We start from the raw sequence: 25,039 nt of genomic DNA on the forward strand, positions 1-25,039 counted from the left end.
ACAAATAATGCGAAATTAAAGTAACTTTTACAACAATAAATAAAAGATTGGTAATTAACTCATCAAGCAATTCTGTAAAGAAACAGTTAAAATAATGCGAAATTAAAGTAACTTTTACAATAATAAATAAAATGTTTGTAATAAATAGATAAAGAATTCTGGAAGTAACAGTATTCAATAATGTGAAGTGGAAGTAACTTTTATAATAATAAATAAAGTATCACCAATTAATGCATAAAGTAGTTACGCAAAGAAATTGTAGCAAATAATGTGAACTGAAAGTAACTTTACAATAATAAATAACACCTTAGTAATAAATGCATGAAGTAGTCATGAAGTTGCAGAAAATAACGCGAACTGAAAATAACTTTGTAATAATAAAGACTACTCCAGTAACAAAGACATGAAATAGTTGTGGAAAGAAACAAAAGGCAGTAAAGAAGTGACCTGAAAGTAATTTTGCACATTAGTAATAAATGTATGAAGTAGTTGTGTAAACAACAGCAGTAAATTTTACGAACTGAAATTAACATTTACAATAATAAATGAAGTGTCAGTAATGAATGCACAAAGAGTAGTGCAAAGAAATTGTAGCAAATAATGTGAACTGAAAGTACCTTTAAAGTAATAATATGTTAATAAATGCATGAAGGAGTTATGGAAAGCAACACTAGCAAATAATTCGAAATAAAAGTAACTATCACAGTAATAAGTAAAATTTTAATAATTAGTGCATAGGGCCTAAAGTAGTTGTGTAAAGAAATAGTAACAAGTAATTCGAATTGAAATTAATTTTAAAGTAATAAATAAAAAGTTTATTGCAAATGCATGAAGTAGTTCTGCAAAGAAACATTAGAAAACAACGCGAACTAAAAGTAACTTCCAATAATATATAATACGTTAGTAATAAATGCATGAAGTAGTTGTGCAAAAACTAATTCTAAATAATGCGATCTGAAAGTAACTTTTACAATAATACATCAAATATTAGTAATTAATGCATAAAAATTTGTGCAAATAAATTGCAGCAAATAATACAAACTGGAAGCAACTTTACAATAATAAATGATACGTCAGTAATAAATGTATGAAGTAGTTTTATAAAAAAAACAGTAGCATAAAATTCGAATTGAAAGTAAGTTTGCAATAAGTAAAATATTAGTAATAAATACATGAAGTAGTAGTGCAAATAAATAGTGGCAAATAATGTGAAATGAAAGTAACTCTACAAAAATAAAATAAATAGTTAGTAATAAATTCGTAAAGTAGTTGTGGAAATAGCAAATAATGCAAGCTAAACGTAACCTCTGCAATAATGAATAAAAAGTTGGCAATAAATACATAAAGTAGTTGTAAAAATAACGGTAATAAATAATGCCCTCTACAGTAACAAATGTGTCAATAATAAAAACATGACAGTAGCAAATAATGCTAGCTAAAAGTAACCCCTTCAATAATGGATAAAAAGTTGGCAATAAATACATAAAGTAGTTGTAGAAATAACGGTAATAAATAATGCCATCTACAGTAACAAATGTGTCAATAATAAAAACATGACAGTAGCAAATAATGCTGGCTAAAAGTAACCCCTTCAATAATGGATAAAAAGTTGGCAATAAATACATAAAATAGTTGTAGAAATAACGGTAATAAATAATGCCCTCTACAGTAACAAATGTGTCAATAATAAAAACATGACAGTAGCAAATAATGCTGGCTAAAAGTAACCCCTTCAATAATGGATAAAAAGTTGGCAATAAATACATAAAATAGTTGTAGAAATAACGGTAATAAATAATGTCCTCTACAGTAACAAATGTGTCAATAATAAAAACATGACAGTAGCAAATAATGCTAGTTAAAAGTAACCCCTTCAATAATGGATAAAAAGTTGGCAATAAATACATAAAGTAATTGTAGAAATAACGGTAATAAATAATGCCCTCTACAGTAACAAATGTGTCAATAATAAAAACATGACAGTAGCAAATAATGCTGGCTAAAAGTAACCCCTTCAATAATGGATAAAATGTTGGCAATAAATACATAAAATAGTTGTAGAAATAACGGTAATAAATAATGTCCTCTACAGTAACAAATGTGTCAATAATAAAAACATGACAGTAGCAAATAATGCTAGTTAAAAGTAACCCCTTCAATAATGGATAAAAAAGTTGGCAATAAATACATAAAGTAATTGTAGAAATAACGGTAATAAATAATGCCCTCTACAGTAACAAATGTGTCAACAATAAAAACATGACAGTAGCAAATAATGCTGGCTAAAAGTAACCCCTTCAATGATGGATAAAAAGTTGGCAATAAATACATAAAGTAGTTGTAGAAATAACGGTAATAAATAATGTCCTCTACAGTAACAAATGTGTCAATAATAAAAACATGACAGTAGCAAATAATGCTGGCTAAAAGTAACCCCTTCAATGATGGATAAAAAGTTGGCAATAAATACATAAAGTAGTTGTAGAAATAACGGTAATAAATAATGCCATCTACAGTAACAAATGTGTCAATAATAAAAACATGACAGTAGCAAATAATGCTGGCTAAAAGTAACCCCTTCAATAATGGATAAAAAGTTGGCAATAAATACATAAAGTAGTTGTAGAAATAACGGTAATAAATAATGCCCTCTACAGTAACAAATGTGTCAACAATAAAAACATGACAGTAGCAAATAATGCTGGCTAAAAGTAACCCCTTCAATAATGGATAAAAAGTTGGCAATAAATACATAAAGTAATTGTAGAAATAACGGTAATAAATAATGCCCTCTACAGTAACAAATGTGTCAACAATAAAAACATGACAGTAGCAAATAATGCTGGCTAAAAGTAACCCCTTCAATGATGGATAAAAAGTTGGCAATAAATACATAAAGTAGTTGTAGAAATAACGGTAATAAATAATGCCATCTACAGTAACAAATGTGTCAATAATAAAAACATGACAGTAGCAAATAATGCTGGCTAAAAGTAACCCCTTCAATAATGGATAAAAAGTTGGCAATAAATACATAAAGTAGTTGTAGAAATAACGGTAATAAATAATGCCCTCTACAGTAACAAATGTGTCAACAATAAAAACATGACAGTAGCAAATAATGCTGGCTAAAAGTAACCCCTTCAATAATGGATAAAAAGTTGGCAATAAATACATAAAGTAATTGTAGAAATAACGGTAATAAATAATGCCCTCTACAGTAACAAATGTGTCAACAATAAAAACATGACAGTAGCAAATAATGCTGGCTAAAAGTAACCCCTTCAATAATGGATAAAAAGTTGGCAATAAATACATAAAGTAGTTGTAGAAATAACGGTAATAAATAATGCCCTCTACAGTAACAAATGTGTCAACAATAAAAACATGACAGTAGCAAATAATGCTGGCTAATTCACTGCGGGCTAAAGCAGGGAGATGCACTATCACCTTTACTTTTTAACTTCGCTTTAGAATATGCCATTAGGAAAGTTCAGGATAACAGGCAGGGTTTGGAATTGAACGGGCTACATCAGCTTCTTGTCTATGCAGATGACGTGAATATGTTAGGAGAAAATACACAAACGGTTAGGGAAAACACGGAAATTTTACTTGAAGCAAGTAAAGCGATCGGTTTGGAAGTAAATCCCGAAAAGACAAAGTATATGATTATGTCTCGTGACGGGAATATTGTACGAAATGGAAATATAAATATTGGAGATTTATCCTTCGAAGAGGTGGAAAAATTCAAATATCTTGGAGCAACAGTAACAAATGTAAATGACACTCGGGAGGAAATTAAACGCAGAATAAATATGGGAAATGCGTGTTATTATTCGGTTGAGAAGCTCTTATCATCCAGTCTGCTGTCCAAAAATCTGAAAGTTAGAATTTATAAAACAGTTATATTACCGGTTCTTCTATATGGCTGTGAAACTTGGACTCTCACTCTGAGAGAGGAACATAGGTTAAGGGTGTTTGAGAATAAGGTGCTTAGGAAAATATTTGGGGCTAAGCGGGATGAAGTTACAGGAGAATGGAGAAAGTTACACAACACAGAACTGCACGCATTGTATTCTTCACCTGACATAATTAGGAACTTGAAATCCAGACGTTTGAGATGGGCAGGGCATGTAGCACGTATGGGCGAATCCAGAAATGCATATAGAGTGTTAGTTGGGAGACCGGAGGGAAAAAGACCTTTAGGGAGGCCAAGACGTAGATGGGAGGATAATATTAAAATGGATTTGAGGGAGGTGGGGTATGATGATAGAGACTGGCTTAATCTTGCACAGGATAGGGACCGATGGCGGGCTTATGTGAGGGCGGCAATGAACCTTCGGGTTCCTTAAAAGCCATTTGTAAGTAAGTTGTAAGGAAATATTACGCTTTTGAGTTTGATCATTTTCATTAGGTTTTTGTTTAATCAGAATACAGTACAGTATTAACAATGAGTGTTTTTACTCACGAACTGAGCTTTCCATTCGGACGTATTCATTATGCAGTGTATATTATACTGTCTATAGCACATTAGCGTACCCTATAGAGAATGTAGTTAAATTCAAAAATAATCATAATATGGATATTTAAACACATTTTTCAAAATGGTGGCGGTTCATTTCGATACAGGCTTCAGTTCTAATGTGTGTAATTCCAATTACCAGTTTCGTCCTTCGTACTAGTAACTCATGTTGAAATAATTCTGTACCTACTCTGTAAAAGAGTACCTTACGTACTGTAAATTCAATCTTCACTTCTGCTCGACCCGAAAAGATAAAATTACTCAGACATGCTGTCTACTGTCCGTCCAAGTGGTTATGTCGCAGGATCGTAGAAAGGAAGGAAATCACGTGACAGTTAATTACTTAACGAGGCCCTTTTATTTAAGTTATTTTAAACAGTTGTATGGATATAATATTACGTAGATGTCCAATTCCTAGCAGAAATTAATGTTCTCAGAAAAGAGCTAAGACAGCCCAGCCACTAGCCTTTAACGAGAGGCGAATAGAAGCAGGCGGGGAAAACCGGAATGCGACGTAGGCAAATGGACGACAGTACCTGTGCGAAAATGATGCAATATTGAAAGCTCTTTCGTCATTGGAAAACGCGAACATATTTTTGGAACGTACTGTGACGGTAAGGCTACTATGACTGTATATGCGGTCTTGGATCTGTGTGGAGGAGGTTGAACTTCATTAGTAGAAGGATTGGAAGTGAAGTACATTCAAAAACTCAGGTACAATAAAAATTGAAGTAAAAATAAAATGATGTCCCTGTATATGTCTGCACGTAAACTGAAATAAATCTTAAAAAAAGTATCACAGGACATTTTATTGTTCTTTTAATTCGTCATTTCTAGAGACGAGAATTTCATGCAAATGCATTTTTATAGGAACATAGGACATAACTCAAACTTAGTACTTATCTATTTCATTAGGTACTTTCCAGTTCCAAATATGTGCACTTTTCCCATGCATATTTGCATGTTTTGGCCTTTTTGGGGATAAAAACATGCATAATTCATATTTAAGCAATTTTCAGCTTAATAATGCCTATAATATACATTATATTTAGTTTATGTAAATGCGTATTTTGATAGTTTTGAGTGGACACGTCAGTTCCTCGATTTTTATGTCCCTTATTTTAGCTTCAGGTATCAGGATTGAAGAAGTAAAAGAAAAATAACTAAATAACAGAAAAATAAAATGAAATGTTAAAATTTTCACAATAAAATATTAAATGACCCTTCTCTGGACGTAAGTTCAATTTACGACGATCCTTTATAAACTGCGTGCCATAAATGGATTTATTATCTTGGATATTTTGAGAATAGTGGAGAGGAAATATAGGAGGTTCAAGAAAACTGCCGACAAATTTAGGTCAAAAGCTCAGTATTTCAGGGAGGTTATAAATTCTCTCCATTTCCAGTACTAGTAGCAATTTAAATTCTTCTAAAATTGGAATCATTCGCTGAACTGTTTTTGCAGTGTGTGTGTTGTATTGTATTTATTAACATACCATGGTATTCATACAAGTACATTGCTTCACAGCTAGAATATGGAACAAGTCAAAAAAACGTAATACTATTATAGAGTCTTATTTTATAGTCACAGCCTAGATGAAATATATACAGCAGAGATTTACAATATAGTCTACTAGTACAACACAAAGTTTTAGTATCAATTTCATGAAGTGTTATTAAATCTCATGAATTCACCTACAGAATAGAAGGCGTGAGAAATTAGGTACTTCTTTAATTTGGCCCTAAATAATCTTACGTTAGTTTTGTAACAATTTAATACTAATTTATTGAATGAGAACCAGTCACATATTTTGAAGAGAATTTCCTCTGTTGAAGATTGGAATGTGCTGGAGTTTTTGGCTGTAGTCTAATTACTATATTTGTGTCATCTGCAAATAATATGGGATGACCTACATCTTTTATTGGGGGGGGGGGGCAGATCATTTATAAACACTAGAAAAAGTGTAACAGACAGTGCAGTTTGCTAACACTTGTACAAAGTCCAGAATCTCTCAGGAAGAGAAAAAGTTCCCTAAAATTGCATGAATTACAATTTTATTACAGAATGGAAGATTGCAGACGGGCAGCTGCTGCTGCTAGGCTTGGAGAGAGCGGTAAGTAGAAGTCAGTCATTTATTTTTACTCATTTCTCACTCCCTTAAGCTCCGAAACAGAAAAATCTGTCCCTAACCAACATTGCTGTTTGGGTTTATTTAATTTTGATAATCGGTAACGGTTATCATTTTTTCTTTCCTAAATTCTACTATTGTAGCAATTTTACGGACTTTGGATTTATGGTATGTCGCTCGAAATTAACTATTATTATCTGATTCACCATCGAATTCACCAATTCACCCCTAAACGTCGGATATAAAATTACACCACATTATAAATCGTCATGAATTCATAGAGAAAAGGTAAACTTGATACGTCAGAGAAATAAATACTCTGTATTAGTCCACACCTGTGGAGTAACGGTCAGCGCGTCTGGCAGCGAAACCAGGTGGCCCGGGTTCGATTCCCGGTCGGGACAAGTTACCTGGTTGAGGTTTTTTCCGGGGTTTCCCTCAACCATATATGAGCAAATGCTGGGTAAGTTTCGGTGCTGGACCCCGGACTCATTTCACCGACATTATCACCTTCATCTCATTCAGACGCTAAATAACCAAAGATGTTGATAAAGCGTCGTAAAATAACCTAGTAAAACAAAAAAACAATACTCTCTATTAGTCAAACTCTGTATGACGTCACCCCAGACCATAGCTCCATTTATTAGAAGACAGCGGCCAGATGCATTGGCAAACGTTGCAATGCCAGTTTCATCATTCCAATCGGATGGGCCATACAATAGCCATCTTAAATTCACAAGCCATATTCATACACTTAGCAATGTTGCTACTCCAGCTTATGGTGGACCGACTGCAGAAAACATAGCAGACGACATATTTACGAAAGTGATTAATTATTTCAATCCAGTAAAATTCTCACTCTTCCATCGCTATATGTATTGCAGTGTTTGTTATATACCAAAATGAATATAGATAATTTCCCTTTGAACTTGCATTTTCACTAACACCATACGAGAAGTTGTAAGGATATAAGACTTGATTTATGCAGATACAATACTACACAAAACAGTTTTTATTATATGTCTCTGAAGTTTTATAATAGCTTACCAAATTCAACTAAAAATTTAAATTATGATTCATTCAAATCGTTAATTAAAAGAAAATTGTATCAACACAGTTTCTATAGCATTAACGAATATTTTAACTTGGCAAATAATGTTATATGATTTTATTTATATTGACGTTGCTATGCATAATGTACTTATGTCCAAGCAGTAAAGTATCTGACTGTCTGTCTGTCTGTCTATCTATCTGTCTATCCATTTATCTATCCATCTATCGATCCATCCATCCATCCATCTATCTCTCTATCTCTCTATCTATCTCTCTATCTCTCTATCTATCTATCTATCTATCTATCTATCTATCTATCTATCTATCTATCTATCTATCTATCTATCTATCTATCTATCTATCTATCTGCCTGCCTGCCTGCCTGCCTGCCTGCCTGCCTGCCTGCCTGCCTGCCTGCCTGCCTGCCTGCCTGCCTGTCTGCCTGTCTGTCTGTCTATCTGTCTATCTATCTATCTATCTATCTATCTATCTATCTATCTATCTATCTATCTATCTATCTATCTATCTATCTATCTATCTATCTATCTATCTATCTATCTATCAAAATTGTATTCCACAATTAGGAAATACAGGGTGTTAAAAAAGTATCCAATATTTTAGGAGGTGATAGTACGCATCAAAACAAGAAAACAATGTCTAATAAGCATGGGTCTTACGACACATACTTTCTAAGATCTGAACACTTGTTCATAGGAGGTGCTCAATGTGACGTCCATTCATGGCAATGCATTTCTCTGCCCTACAATACAGAAGACTACCAGATAATCATACCGTAGTTGGCACCCCTGGCATGGAATAATGATACGTCGCAAGGAATACTGAAAACAAAAGTCTGGTTGCGGATATGAGCGGGGTTCAGCAGAGATGGTGTTGTGAATTTTCGTAATCAGCATGTGTAGGCTTATAAAAATCCCCATGCAGTTGAAGAAACGAGGCATCAGCACCGATTCTCAATCAACTTATGGGCAGGCGTTCTTGGTGATAGATTAAGGGCCATACGTGCTACCACAGAGATTAAATGGGAATCGTTATCAGGACTTTCTTATTAACGTATTGCCTACCTTGCTGGAGTATGTGCCATGTCAGCAAAGACTACAGATATGGTTCATGCACGATGGCACACCAGCACATTTTTTCCGCAATGAGCGTGAACACCTGACGCTGACATTTCAGGACCGCTGGATTGGTCGGGGAGGCCCCGCAACTTGGCCTGCTCGTTCCCCAAACCTAAATCCCCTAGGTTTTGGGTATGGTAAATTTCAAAGTGTGCGTGATTCCTTACGCCGAAGGGCAGAGGAATGCATTGCCATGAGTGGACGTCACATCGAGCACCTTCTATGAACAAGTGTTCAGATTTCAGAAAGTATATTATGATGTAGGATTCATGTTTATTAGACATTATTTTCTTGTTTAGATGTATACTAGCACTTCCTAAAATATTGCATACTTTTTTAACACTCTGTATAAACACCAAGTCTGTATTTATGTTAAGTTCAGCTGCGGTGTGGGCTATTAGAAATCAAGCTATAGGCTATACTTAATTTAATAAGGATATTTGTACAACACACTACATGATACAATGAAAACACTGAACAAAAATAATGGTTCATTTTTCTTTCTTTAGCTTCCATTAAAATATGAACTACTTTTCTTTAAAAAATTGACATTTTAAAAATCAGTAGTCCTTTACCTGACGTCCACCATCAAGCTTATAAAATTATCGTGGACTATAATATTGTACTAATAACAATGATGGACTTTGAAAGAAAATTTGTTAGACAATAACTTGAAATTTACACCAGCTTTAGCTTAAATATAAGTGACTGAATCTATTGATAAATTTAAAACGTAAGTAATTGGTCTCTCACTTTGAGAAACAGAGGCTAAGGGTCTTCAAGAATAAGGTGATTAGGAAAATACTTGTGGTTAAGAGGGATGAAATTACAGGAGAATGGAGAAAGTTACACAACACAGAACTGCACGCATTGTATTCTTCACCTGAAATAACTAGAAATATTAAATTCAGACGTTTGAGATGGGCACAGCATGTAGCACGTATGAGCGAATCCAGAAATGCATATAGTGTGTTAGTTGGGAGATCGGAGGGAAAAAGACTTTTGGGGAGGTCGAAACGTAGATGGGAGGATAGTATTAAAATACATTTGAAGGAGGTGGGATATGATGATAGAGACTGGATTAATGTTGCACAGGATAGGAACCGATGGCGGGCTTATGTGAGGGCGGGAATGAACCTGCGGGTTCCTTAAAAGCCATTTGTAAGTAAGTAAGCATGCGCAATGTAACAATATTTGAGGAGAAAAATTCGCTCCGGCGCCGGGGATCGAACCCGGGTCCTTGGTTCTACGTCCCAAGCGCTCTGACCACTGAGCTACACCGGATTCAATCCACAGCACCGGACCGAATCCTCCTCCTTCAGTGTTTCCCTTTGTTTCCTTTTGACTCCAAGTTAGGCATATATGTTGACGTATATGTCCAATGTCAACTGTCATTATACTAGGAGCGCACTCATCTGAGTGACTTGTTTGGCCGGGATTCCGCAGTTACGTGCACAGTAATCTGTACAAATATATGCACGGCAGCTATGAGAGTATTGTAGATTTATTTTATTAATTTGTCCTACAGAATAATATCTGTGATATTGACAATTAATATTTGAGGAGAAAAATTCGCTCCGGCGTAGCTCAGTGCTCAGAGCGCTTGGTACGTAGAACCAAGGATCCGGGTTCGATCCCCGGCACTGAAGCGAATTTTTCTCCTCAAATATTAATTGTAAATATCGCAGATATTATTCTGTAGGACAAATTAATACAGCAGAGTCCGTATAGGTCAGTTTCTATCTGATGCTTTTCCAATTCACTGCGGGCTAAAGCAGGGAGATGCATTATCACCTTTACTTTTTAACTTCGCTTTAGAATATGCTATTAGGAAAGTTCAGGATAACAGGCAGGGTTTGGAATTGAACGGGTTACATCAGCTTCTTGTCTATGCGGATGACGTGAATATGTTAGGAGAAAATACACAAACGATTAGGGAAAACACGGAAATTTTACTTGCAGCAAGTAAAGCGATCGGTTTGGAAGTACATCCCGAAAAGACAAAGTATATGATTATGTCTCGTGACCAGAATATTGTACGAAATGGAAATATAAAAATTGGAGATTTATCCTTCGAAGAGGTGTAACAATTCAAATATCTTGGAGCAACAGTAACAAATATAAATGATACTCGGGAGGAAATTAAACGCAGAATAAATATGGGAAATGCGTGTTATTGTTCGGTTGAGAAGCTCTTATCATCCAGTCTGCTGTCCAAAAATCTGAAAGTTAGAATTTATAAAACAGTTATATTACCGGTTCTTCTATATGATTGTGAAACTTGGACTCTCACTCTGAGAGAGGAACATAGGTTAAGGGTGTTTGAGAATAAGGTGCTTACGAAAATATTTGGGGCTAAGCGGGATGAAGTTACAGGAGAATGGAGAAAGTTACACAACGCAGAACTGCACGCATTGCATTCTTCACCTGACATAATTAGGAACATTAAATCCAGACGTTTCAGATGGGCAGGGCATGTAGCACGTATGGGCGAATCCAGAAATGCATATAGAGTGTTAGTTGGGAGACCGGAGGGGAAAAAACCTTTAAGGAGGCCGAGACTTAGATGGGAGGATAATATTAAAATGGATTTGAGGGAGGTGGGATATGATGATAGAGACTGGATTAATGTTTCACAGGATAGGAACCGATGGCGGGCTTATGTGAGGGTGGGAATGAACCTGCGGGTTCCTTAAAAGCCATTTGTAAGTAAGTAAGCATGCGCAGTGTGTCTTTCTCTGACTTTGAACAGACTTATGCCCCCCATAACACGAGTGTACCTATCTGACATGTCATTCACATTTTGCTTCTAGAAAGATAGTCACTGAACTCTTTATAAAATCTGGAATTTGCATGTTTTTGTATAGCGTATTTATTGTTTTGTAGTGTATATTTCAGACACTTTTTGGCTCTAACGATGGTATTTGCAGGTCAGTCGTGTGAACCGTGGAGTGGGCTTAGTGAATCGAGTTCTAGGAGGCAGCAACAGCGCGTTGAGTCTATTTCCAAGTTTCGGCATTGGACGGGCGATCTTCAACGTTCTTTCTGGTGGCTTCATACTGAGAGGCATCCGTTCACTACTTGGCAGACTTAACCCGTTGAACAGGTTAAACCCGTTCAGCAGGAATTCCCGAAGGAGGAGCCCAATACTCCGCCTCATCTCACGTATCATACTACTCATAATCATCGCGACAGTGGCCATTCTAGCAATTGGATTGGGTTGGCAAGTTCAGAAGAGACTAATTATTCCCTTGCTGCAGCGATTCTGTCCGGATCTGTCTAAGAAAGAAACTGGTCCGATAGGCTTATTACTCAACAAAGAGAAGGAATTTCGGGCCAGCGTCCTACGATGTCCCAAACAAACACTCACCACGACTGAGATGTCCATCATTAACGCCACTACAGCCTTGCCTCCCGGTGTAACCACTCCACGACAATCAAGGCTGCAACAGTTTATCTGTTCTAGAAAACTTTTACCAAATATACTTAAGAAACCTCTTTGCGACAAGCCTATCAAACCTCTGGGCGACAGGATAGAAGACTTCATATGCTCAAGAAGACTACTGCCTTTTGTAGTCAAAAATACTCTTTGTAGGAAGACGCCTTCGAGGATTAAGAAATTCATCTGCTCTCGAAGACTGTTGCCTAGAATTATAAAGACAACTTACTGCAGTGATGTGATTGTAACTACGACAAAGAAACCAGAAACCACAACTCAGAGTCAACCAACAAGCCTGCTATGCAAAATCGCACCAGGATTCCTCAAAAATATTTTGTGTCTGAAATTGCCTTCAAGTAATCCATTATGTAACATTCCATTATTACGGAATATATTCAAGAATATCTGTCTAACAGCACCACCAAGAACTACTCCAGCACCAGGGCAATCCACTGCAGCACCAGGACAGACTACTGACCCGCCGCAGCAAACTACAACTCAGAATCAACCGACAAGCTTCCTATGCAAAATCGCACCAGGATTCCTCAAAAATCTTTTGTGTCTAACATTGCCTTCAAGCAATCCATTATGTAACATTCCATTAATACGGAATATCTTCAAGAATATCTGTCTAACACCACCACCAAGGACTACTCCAGCACCAGGGCAATCCACTGCAGCACCAGGACAGACTACTGACCCGCCGCAGCAAACTACAACTCAGAATCAACCGACAAGCTTCCTATGCAAAATCGCACCAGGATTCCTCAAAAATCTTTTGTGTCTAACATTGCCTTCAAGCAATCCATTATGTAACATTCCATTAATACGGAATATCTTCAAGAATATCTGTCTAACACCACCACCAAGGACTACTCCAGCACCAGGGCAATCCACTGCAGCACCAGGACAGACTACTGACCCGCCGCAGCAAACTACAACTCAGAATCAACCGACAAGCTTCCTATGCAAAATCGCACCAGCATTCCTCAAAAATCTTTTGTGTCTAACATTGCCTTCAAGCAATCCATTATGTAACATTCCATTAATACGGAATATCTTCAAGAATATCTGTCTAACACCACCACCAAGGACTACTCCAGCACCAGGGCAATCCACTGCAGCACCAGGACAGACTACTGACCCGCCGCAGCAAACTACAACTCAGAATCAACCGACAAGCTTCCTATGCAAAATCGCACCAGCATTCCTCAAAAATCTTTTGTGTCTAACATTGCCTTCAAGCAATCCATTATGTAACATTCCATTAATACGGAATATCTTCAAGAATATCTGTCTAACAGCACCACCAAGAACTACTCCAGCACCAGGGCAATCTACTGCAGCACCAGGACAGACTCCAGCAACATCAGCAGAGTCTGTAGAAGCAGAAAAGATGACTGCCGCACTAGGACAGACTACTGCAGCACCAGGACAGACTACTGCAGCACCAGGGCAGAATACTGCAGCGCCAGGACAGACTACTGCAGCACCAGGACAGCCTACTGCAGGACCAGGGCAGAATACTGCAGCGCCAGGACAGACTACTGCAGCACCAGGACAGCCTACTGCAGGACCAGGGCAGAATACTGCAGCGCCAGGACAGACTACTGCAGCACCAGGACAGGCTACTGTAGCACCAGGACAATCTACTGTACCACCAGGACAGAGTACTGTAGCACCAGAACAGTCTACTGCAGCACCAGGACAGACTACTGCAGCGCCAGGACAGACTACTGCAGCGCCAGGACAGACTACTGTCCCGCCGCAGCAAACTAAAACTCAGAATCAACCAACAAGCTTCCTATGCAAAATCGCACCAGGATTCCTGAAAAATATTTTGTGTCTAACATTGCCTTCAAGCAATCCATTATGTAACATTCCATTAATACGGAATATCTTCAAGAATATCTGTCTAAAACCACCACCACGAACTACCCCAGCACCAGAACAGTCTACTGCATCACCAGGACAGACTACTGTCCCGCCGAAACAAACAACAACTCAGAATCAACCGACAAGCTTCCTATGCAAAATCGCACCAGGATTCCTCAAAAATATTTTGTGTCTAACATTACCTGCAAGTAATCCATTATGTAACATTCCATTAATACGGAATATCTTCAAGAATATCTGTCTAACAGCACCACCAAGAACTACCCCAGCACCAGAACAGTCTACTGCATCACCAGGACAGACTACTGTCCCGCCGCAGCAAACTAAAACTCAGAATCAACCAACAAGCTTCCTATGCAAAATCGCACCAGGATTCCTGAAAAATATTTTGTGTCTAACATTGCCTGCAAGTAATCCATTATGTAACATTCCATTAATACGGAATATCTTCAAGAATATCTGTCTAACAGCACCACCAAGAACTACTCCAGCACCAGGGCAATCTACTGCAGCACCAGGACAGACTCCAGCAACATCAGCAGAGTCTGTAGAAGCAGAAAAGATGACTGCCGCACTAGGACAGACTACTGCAGCACCAGGGCAGAATACTGCAGCGCCAGGACAGACTACTGCAGCACCAGGACAGCCTACTGCAGTACCAGGGCAGAATACTGCAGCACCAGGACAGCCTACTGCAGGACCAGGGCAGAATACTGCAGCGCCAGGACAGACTACTGCAGCACCAGGACAGCCTACTGCAGGACCAGGGCAGAATACTGCAGCGCCAGGACAGACTACTGCAGCACCAGGACAGGCTACTGTAGCACCAGGACAATCTACTGTACCACCAGGACAGAGTACTGTAGCACCAGAACAGTCTACTGCAGCACCAGGACAGACTACTGCAGCGCCAGGACAGACTACTGTCCCGCCGCAGCAAACTAAAACTCAGAATCAACCAACAAGCTTCCTATGCAAAATCGCACCAGGATTTCTGAAAAATATTTTGTGTCTAACATTGCCTTCAAGCAATCCATTATGTAACATTCCATTAATACGGAATATCTTCAAGAATATCTGTCTAAAACCACCACCACGAACTACCCCAGCACCAGAACAGTCTACTGCATCACCAGGACAGACTACTGTCCCGCCGAAACAAACAACAACTCAGAATCAACCGACAAGCTTCCTATGCAAAATCGCACCAGGATTCCTCAAAAATATTTTGTGTCTAACATTGCCTGCAAGTAATCCATTATGTAACATTCCATTAATACGGAATATCTTCAAGAATATCTGTCTAACAGCACCACCAAGAACTACCCCAGCACCAGAACAGTCTACTGCATCACCAGGACAGACTACTGTCCCGCCGCAGCAAACTAAAACTCAGAATCAACCAACAAGCTTCCTATGCAAAATCGCACCAGGATTCCTGAAAAATATTTTGTGTCTAACATTGCCTGCAAGTAATCCATTATGTAACATTCCATTAATACGGAATATCTTCAAGAATATCTGTCTAACAGCACCACCAGGAACAACTACAGCACCAGTAGACACGACTGCAGCACCAAGAGAGACGCCAGCGACATCAGGAGAGTCTGTAGAACCAGGAAAAATGACTGCAGCACCTGGACAGACTACTGCAGCACCTGGGCAGACTACTGCAGCACAAGGACAGACTACTGAAGCACCAGGCCAGTCTACTGCAGCACAAGGACGGACTACTGCAGCACCAGGCCAGTCTACTGCAGCACCAGGACAGACTACTGCAGCACCAGGACAGACTACTGTCCCGCCGCAGCAAACTACAACTCAGAATAAACCAACAAGCTTCCTATGCAAAATAGCACCAGGATTCCTCAAAAATATTTTGTGTCCAACATTGCCTTCAAGTAATCCATTATGCAACATTCCACTAATAGGAAATATCTTCAAGCATACCGGTATCTGTCTAACAGCACCACCAGGAACAACTACAGGTCCAGTGGACACGACTGCAGCACCGAGAGAGACGCCAGCGACTTCAGGAGCATCTGCAGCTCCACAAAAAACGACTGCACCACCAGGACAGACAACACCATCGCAACAAACAACCACACAGAGTTCTACAACAAACCCAATATGTAAATGGAGAATAATAAGAATAATTCCCGACTTTATAAAAGACTTCTTATGTCCTACACAGCAAACAATAAACCCATTGTGTAACATACGATTAATTCCAAACTTCATCAAAAATATATTTTGCCCTAAAATAGCTACTTTGAAGCCAAGAGACTCAAGAATACTAACAGGAGCACCAACAGTACCTATAGCACCAACAACGACCACACCCGGTACAGAAACAACGGCAAAAGTAGGACCACCAACAGCACCAGGTGGAGGAACAACACCACCTGCAGGAGCAACAACAGCAGCTGGCGGAGGAAAAGAAGCATCTGGCGGAACAACATCAGCAGCTGGCGGAGCCACAACAGCAACACGCGGTGCCACAATAGCAGCTGGCGGAGAAACAACAGCAGCTGGCGGAGCCACATCAGTAGCTGGCGGAGAAACAACAGCAGCTGGAGAAACAACAGCAGCCGGCGGAGCAGCCGGAGGAGAAACAACAGTAGCTGACGGAGCAACAACAGCAGCTGGCGGAGCCACATCAGCAACCGGAGGAGCAACAACAGCAGCTAGCGGCGCCACTACAGCAGCCGGAGGAGCAACAACAGCAGTTGTCGGCGCCACAACAGCAGCCGGCGGTGCCACAACAGCAGCCGGAGGAGAAATAACAGCAGCTGGCGGAGCATCCGGAGGAGAAACAACAGCAGCTGGCGGATCAGCCGGAGGAGAAACGACAGCTGGGGGAGGAACAAAAGCAGCCGGAGGAGAAACAACAGCAGCTGGCGGTGGAACAACAGCAGCTGGCGGAGCATCCGGAGGAGAAACAACAGCAGCTGGCGGAGCAGCCGGAGGAGAAACAACGACAGATGGGGGAGGAACAAAAGCAGCCGGAGGAGAAACAACAGCAGCTGGCGGAGGAACAACAGCAGCCGGCGGAGCATCCGGAGGAGAAACAACAGCAGCTGGCGGAGCAGCCGGAGCAGAAACAACAGCTGGGGGAGGAACAACAGCAGCTGGCGAAGCAACAACAGCAGCCGGAGGAGAAAAAACAGCAGCTGACGGAGGAACAACAGCAACCGGAGGAGCAACAACAGCAGCTGGCGGAGGAACAACAGCACCTGGCGGAGCAACAACAGCAGCTGGCGGAGCAACAACAGCAGCTGGCGGAGCAACAACAGCAGCTGGCGGAGCAACAACAGCAGCTGGCGGAGCAACAACAGCAGCTGGCGGAGTCACAACAGCACCTGGCGGAGAAGCCGGTGAAGAAACAACAGCAGCTGGCGGAGGAACAACAGCAGCTGGCGGAGCAGCCGGTGGAGAAACAATAGCAGCTGGCGGAGCAGCCGGTGGAGAAACAACAGCAGCTGGCGGAAAAACAACAGCAGCTGGCGGAGAAGCTGGTGGAGAAACGACAGCAGCTGGCGGAGGAACAACAGCAGCTGGCGGAGCAGCCGGTGGAGAAACAATAGCAGCTGGCGGAGCAGCCGGTGGAGAAACAACAGCAGCTGGCGGAAAAACAACAGCAGCTGGCGGAGAAGCTGGTGGAGAAAGGACAGCAGCTGGCGGAGGAACAACAGCAGCCGGTGGAAAAACAACAGCAGCTGGCGGAGATACAACAGCAGCTGGCGGAGATACAACAGCAGCCGGAGGAGAGACAACAGCAGCTGGCGGAGGAACAACAGCAGCTGCCGGAGCAGCCGGTGCAGAAACAACAGCAGCTGGCGGAGCAGCCGGTGGAGAAACAACAGCAGCTGGAGGAGATACAACAGCAGCCGGAGTAGAGACAACAACAGCGGGCGGAGGAACAACAGCAGCTGGAGGAGATACAACAGCAGCTGGCGGAGCAGCCGTTGGAGAAACAACAGCAGCTGGCGGAGCAGCTGGCGGAGAAAGAACAGCAGCTGGCGGAGAAGCCGGTGGAGAAACAACAGCAGCTGGCGGAGGAACAACAGCAGCTGGCGGAGCAGCCGGTGGAGAAACAACAGCAGCTGGCGGAGGAACAACAGCAGCTGGCGGAGCAGCCGGTGGAGAAACAACAGCAGCTGGCGGAGATACAACAGCAGCGGGCGGAGGAACAACAGCAGCTGGAGGAGAAACAACAGCAGCTGGCGGAGCAGCCGGTGGAGAAACAACATCAGCTGGCGGAGGAACAACAGCAGCTGGCGGAGGAACAACAGCAGCTGGGGGAGAAGCCGGTGGAGAAACAACAGCAGCTGGCGGAGATACAACAGCAGCTGGAGGAGAAACAACAGCAGCTGGAGGAGCAGCCGGTGGAGAAACAACAGCAGCTGGCGGAGGAACAACAGCAGCTGGAGAAACAACAGCAGCTGTCGGAGCAGCCGGTGGAGAAACAACAGCAGCTGGCGGAGCAACAACAGCAACGGGCGGAGGAACTACAGCAGCTGGAGGAGTAGCCGGGGGAGAAACAACAGCAGCTGGCCCGGGAACAACAGCAGCTGGCGGAGAAACAACAGCAGCTGGCGGAGGAACAACAGCAGCTGCCGGAGCAGCCGGTGGAGAAACAACAGCAGCTGGCGGAGATACAACAGCAGCTGGCGGAGCAGCCGGTGGAGAAACAACAGCAGCTGGCGGAGGAACAGCAGCTGGCGGAGCAGCCGGTGCAGAAACAACAGCAGCTGGCGGAGCAGCCGGTGGAGAAACAACAGCAGCTGGCGGAGATACAACAGCAGCCGGAGGAGAGACAACAGCAGCGGGCGGAGGAACAACAGCAGCTGGAGGAGATACAACAGCAGCTGGCGGAGCAGCCGGTGGAGAAACAACAGCAGCTGGCGGAGCAACAACAGCAGCTGGCGGAGCAACAACAGCAGCTGGCGGAGCAACAACAGAAGCTGGCGGAGCAAGAACAGCAGCTGGCGGAGCAGCCGGTGGAGAAACAACAGCAGCTGGCGGAGCAACAACAGCAGCTGGCGGAGAAACAACAGCAGCTGGCGGAGAAACAACAGCAGCGGGCGGAGGAACTACAGCAGCTGGAGGAGAAACAACAGCAGCTGGCGGAGCAGCCGGAGGAGGAACAACAGCAGCTGGCGGAGGAACAACAGCAGCTGGAGGAGAAACAACAGCAGCTGGCGGAGCAGCCGGTGGAGAAACAACAGTAGCTGGCGGAGCAACAACAGCAGCGGGCGGAGGAACTACAGCAGCTGGAGGAGAAACAACAGCAGCTGGCGGAGCAGCCGGTGGAGAAACAACAGCAGCTGGCGGAGGAACAACGGCAGCTGGCGGAGAAACAACAGCAGCTGGCGGAGGAACAACAGCAGCTGCCGGGGCAGCCGGTGGAGAAACAACAGCAGCTGGCGGAGATACAACAGCAGCTGGCGGAGGAGCCGGTGGAGAAACAACAGCAGCTGGCGGAGCAGCCGGTGCAGAAACAACAGCAGCCGGCGGAGCAGCCGGTGGAGAAACAACAGCAGCTGGCGGAGATACAACAGCAGCCGGAGGAGAGACAACAGCAGCGGGCGGAGGAACAACAGCAGCTGGAGGAGATACAACAGCAGCTGGCGGAGCAGCCGGTGGAGAAACAACAGCACCTGGCGGAGCAACAACAGCAGCTGGCGGAGCAACAACAGCAGCTGGCGGAGCAACAACAGCAGCTGGCGGAGCAGCCGGTGGAGAAACAACAGCAGCTGGCGGAGCAACAACAGCAGCTGGCGGAGGAACAACAGCAGCTGGAGGAGAAACAACAGCAGGTGGCGGAGCAGCCGGTGAAGAAACAACAGCAGCTGGCGGAGGAACTACAGCAGCTGGAGGAGGAACTACAGCAGCTGTAGGAGGAACAACAGCAGCTGGCGGAGCAGCCGGTGGAGAAACAACAGCAGCTGGCGGAGGAAAAACAGCAGCTGGAGGAGAAACAACAGCAGCTGGCGGAGCAGCCGGTGGAGAAACAACAGCAGCTGGCGGAGCAACAACAGAAGCTGGCGGAGAAACAACAGCAGCTGGCGGAGCAGCCGGTGAAGAAACAACAGCAGCTGGCGGAGGAACTACAGCAGCTGGAGGAGAAACAACAGCAGCTGGCGGAGCAGCCGGTGAGGAAACAACTGCAGCTGGCGGAGGAACAACAGCAGCTGGAGGAGAAACAACAGCAGCTGGCGGAGCAGCCGGTGGAGAAACAACAGCAGCTGGCGGAGCAACAACAGCAGCTGGCGGAGCAACAACAGCAGCGGGCGGAGGAACTACAGCAGCTGGAGGAGAAACAACAGCAGCTGGGGGAGCAGTTGGTGGAGAAACAACAGCAGCTGGCGGAGGAACTACAGCAGCTGGAGGAGAGACAACAGCAGCTGGCGGAGCAACAACAGCAGCTGGTGGAGCAACAACAGCAGCTGGAGGAGAAACAACAGCAGCTGGCGGAGCAGCCGGTGGAGAAACAACAGCAGCTGGCGGAGATACAACAGCAGCTGGCGGAGCAGCCGGTGGAGAAACAACAGCAGCTGGCGGAGGAACAACAGCAGCTGGTGGAGCAACAACAGCAGCTGGCGGAGCAACAACAGCAGCTGGTGGAGCAACAACAGCAGCTGGAGGAGAAACAACAGCAGCTGGCGGAGCAGCCGGTGGAGCAACAACAGCAGCTGGCGAAGCAACAACAGCAGCTGGCGGAGCAGCCGGTGAAGAAACAACAGCAGCTGGCGGAGGAACAACAGCAGCTGGTGGAGCAACAACAGCAGCTGGCGGAGCAACAACAGCAGCTGGTGGAGCAACAACAGCAGCTGGAGGAGAAACAACAGCAGCTGGCGGAGCAGCCGGTGGAGCAACAACAGCAGCTGGCGAAGCAACAACAGCAGCTGGCGGAGCAGCCGGTGGAGAAACAACAGCAGCTGGCGGAGATACAACAGCAGCCGGAGGAGAGACAACAGCAGCGGGCGGAGGAACAACAGCAGCTGGAGGAGATACAACAGCAGCTGGCGGAGCAGCCGGTGGAGAAACAACAGCAGCTGGCGGAGCAACAACAGCAGCTGGTGGAGCAACAACAGCAGCTGGCGGAGCAACAACAGCAGCCGGCGGAGGAACAACACCTGGTGATATAACGACAGCACCTGGAGGAGCCACAGCACCACCTGGTGGAGTACCAACAGAACCTCTAAGGGCTGCAGCAACTCCCGGTGTAACTCAAGCCGAAGGAGTTAATGAATTGGATGTTTCTCCTGGAGCTACAAGTACGTGATTATCCATAACTCAATAATGTTAATATTTTGAGTCTTTTGATTTTATGTATATTTTTTTTATATTGAACCTTTGTTAAAATAACGTACATGATTTTATTTCAATTCCATTGTTAATATTTTTTGGTGCTTTCTCGTTTTCTTTTGAATTTACTACCTTCATTTATTCTCTCATTTTTTCATTCATTCATGCAATTATTCGTTCTTTCATTAATTCATTTATATATTTATTTATTTATTTATTGTCCACACTTGTGGAGTAACGGTCAGCGCGTCTGGCCGCGACACCAGGTGGCTCGGGTTCGAATCCCGGTCGGGGCAAGTTACCTGGTTGAGGTTTTTTCCGAGGTTTTCCCTCAACCCAATACGAGCAAATGCTGGGTAACTTTCGGTGCTGGACCCCGGACTCATTTCACCGGCATTATCACCTTCATTTCATTCAGGGTAAATAACCTAGATATTGATACAGCGTCGTAAAATAACCCAATAAAGTAAATTATTTATTTATTTATATATCATCATATCCTTCACGTATTAGACCCTACAGGATCTGTTACGGTCTCATGCCAGCGCTTGCGTGGTCTTCCCAATTTCCTCTTTCCTCGTGGTACATAAGTAAGAATCTGTTTAGGCCATCTAGTGCGATATATATATATATATATATATATATATATATATATATATATATATATTCATCCTTTCATTTATTCGTTCATATATTTATTTTTTCGTCTATTTATTTATTAATTATTTATTTATTTATTTATTTATTTATTTATTTATTTATTTATTTTCATTCATTGGTTTGTACTTTTTAACTAAATAAGAATTTTTTATTTAGTGATTTTATAATTTTATTATGCTTTGGTTAATTTATTACTTCTATTTTTACTTTACATTCATAGTTTACAATCATATGTCTCTGTTAGACATAATCATTTGAATTTGTCTCCGTTGCAGCTGATACTACAACCGGATGTCCTGTACCCAAGAACATGGTGAGTGCTGGATCATATTATTTATCTTGTGAATTTCAATGCTGAAATAAATTAGTCAGAACCGGACATAATTTTATTATTCCATTATTAATAAGCAAAAAAAAATTAAAAACCGTAAATAATTATTGCAAAACTGTCAGAACACGTCTCCAATACAAACAGCTGCATCTAAAACTTAATGTAAGTGAATATTTTTCATCTCCAAAGTTTTCTTACAATGCAAAACAAAGTATGTGTAAACATGTAAGATTGATAGCAAATTATTTCCTCTTATTCATTTTATAATTTTATAAAAAGTAATGAGACAAGCTGATTGGATGATCTATAATGCACGTTATTATTGAATTTGTTGAAATTAGTAACCACTGTTATAAATTCAATTATTAACAGCGAGAAAATTACAATTAATTCTAAATTTGACTGTACGTACAGGTTGGAGCGACGATAAACAATAAAAGAAGCAGCGATGCTATATCAGAGAGAATTGAAGCATGCATTGTTATTGAAGTGTGCATATTGGAGTAACGATAAAAGCGAAGATACACGATAAAAGCGACGAAAAAGAAAAATTCCATTTTCTTCGCTCTTGTCGTTCATATTATCTCTGATTAAGATAATATTAATCTGTATAATCACCGCTGATTATAAATATATCCGAATATTAATCGATTTATTATTATTTCGGCATATTAAATTAATTATTGTAGATATTGGCAAATTGATCAGTTGTGTAATTATTCGTCATATGTTATGTGATAACAAGAACGCATCACAACACAACGAATTTGTACTATCTTTGGGATGAGAAACGGGTTTAATTTTGTACGTATTTAAGTTATATTAACCTTGAACTTAGCAGCTGATATTCCCTATACATCTTTTTTCATTAAGTGGATGCATAGAATATCTTCTACTGACTATTACACTTTTACTACGTCACACTACTTTTGACCAATAAAACGGTACGAAAGGACGTCTTTCAACCAATCATGGCTGCTTATCGCACAATTTTATCGCGTCCCTTGCATTTGTTTAATTTTATCGCGTCCCTAGCATTTGTTTATTTTTATCACTATCCTAGCATTTGTTTCTATGTTTGCCAATATTTCAAACTGCACCGGTCTGGACGTCAAAAAACAGAAAATTATAAATCACTCCAGTCGATGCACAGCACTTTCAAATATGACTCGCATTGGCATTCAAAAACAAGAATTAATAAAGATCACTGGTCATATATGAAGAGCACCATTCGGAAATCCTGAATAAGTTGAGGGATACACCATGTACATCAACGAGTTCCACTTCTTTTACGCACACGTCCAATATAACATCAACTGAGCCACCAACCACTAAAACATTCAAATTTGAAAATTGTACCTACTTTCAATAATTGTTTCTTTTAAAATTAGTCATGTTTATTTTTTATTTCATCATCGTTAATTAAAATGTTTCTTGTTTATTTCATCATCCCTAATTAAAACATTTCTAACACTTGTTTATATTATTTAGGTTAGGCTATGTTATAGCTTCTGCTATATGATATTATCAATAGTCACGTATCAGAGATTGTTTAATACTAAGATTTATTGAAAATTATCTGTCAAGTGACGTTGATTACTGGGATCGGGATATATGAAGTGGATAATTGAATAAAAATGAAACTGAATCAACAAAACCTTCTTGACCAGTAACCATCCACAGAGTTCAATGAAGATTCCATAGTTGGCACAACTGATAAAACAGCTATTCATAACACACTACTGCCATCTACTAGTGTAATATTTATAATGTTGAGATGGTACAAATTTGAAGATAGTTTTCTATTTTCGTAAGTCAATTAATATGTTATTGTATTGGAGATCTTCGTTACTTCTAATCTTTATATACTTTCTTCTAATCGTGTAATAGTCAATTAAATCCCACTCGAGTTTCGATTTTCTCTAGATAAAATCAAAACCTCTAGTGAGATTACTGTTGATAAATCAAAATGTTCGCTTCCCGCGTCCTCGTTGCTCCGATATGAACACTTGATTCTTTGATTTAATTTAATTTAATTTAATTTAATTTAATTTAATTTAATTTATTTAAATTCAAATATACAGAATAAATAAATATAATTACAAAACAAACAAAGAGAAATACAAATAAAATAATACAAGCAATATAAAATGAAGATACAGTAGTATTAACAAAATTTGAGACCGAATGAGCAGCGCTCGTGCTTGGACCAAAGCATCGCTAGATCGTTTCTTTTATCGTTTATCGTTGCTCCAACGTGTACATACCTTAAGAAAGCAAGGACATTCCTGTCAACAAATATGGCCTCATTTTCAAAGTAAGCGCCCATTTTATTTATCAAGGATCCATCGATAATTCCATCAACTCATGGCAATTGGCTCCTTTCATGAAGAGTTGTGGAATGATTTCGATAAGCTATATGCATCAGCAGTTCAGTGGTGCTGAGCTTCATTTCCTATACAGTGTAAGAACACATAATATACCTGTAATTTTGGTTCAAGTGTTTTATATACAGGGTGATTCAGACCACCCGAAACAGTCATTTATTTCGGAAACTAG

At 41.4% G+C, this 25,039-nt stretch overlaps 1 protein-coding gene across 1 annotated transcript in view; it reads left to right on the forward strand.

Annotated features, from left to right (window-relative positions):
• The window catches only part of LOC138701004 (mucin-19-like), a 38,575-nt gene that overhangs the window by 2,435 nt on the left and 11,101 nt on the right, over positions 1 to 25,039 (forward strand). Inside the window, exons 2-4 of the mRNA XM_069827482.1 lie at positions 6,587 to 6,636; positions 11,771 to 21,458; positions 22,425 to 22,462. Of these exons, the coding sequence (XP_069683583.1) occupies positions 6,587 to 6,636; positions 11,771 to 21,458; positions 22,425 to 22,462 (9,776 nt within the window). The remainder of the gene's footprint in view (positions 1 to 6,586; positions 6,637 to 11,770; positions 21,459 to 22,424; positions 22,463 to 25,039) is intronic.

This window comes from Periplaneta americana, chromosome 6 (genome assembly GCF_040183065.1).
Source record: "Periplaneta americana isolate PAMFEO1 chromosome 6, P.americana_PAMFEO1_priV1, whole genome shotgun sequence".
In the NCBI taxonomy this organism is placed as follows: Eukaryota; Metazoa; Arthropoda; class Insecta; order Blattodea; family Blattidae; genus Periplaneta; species Periplaneta americana.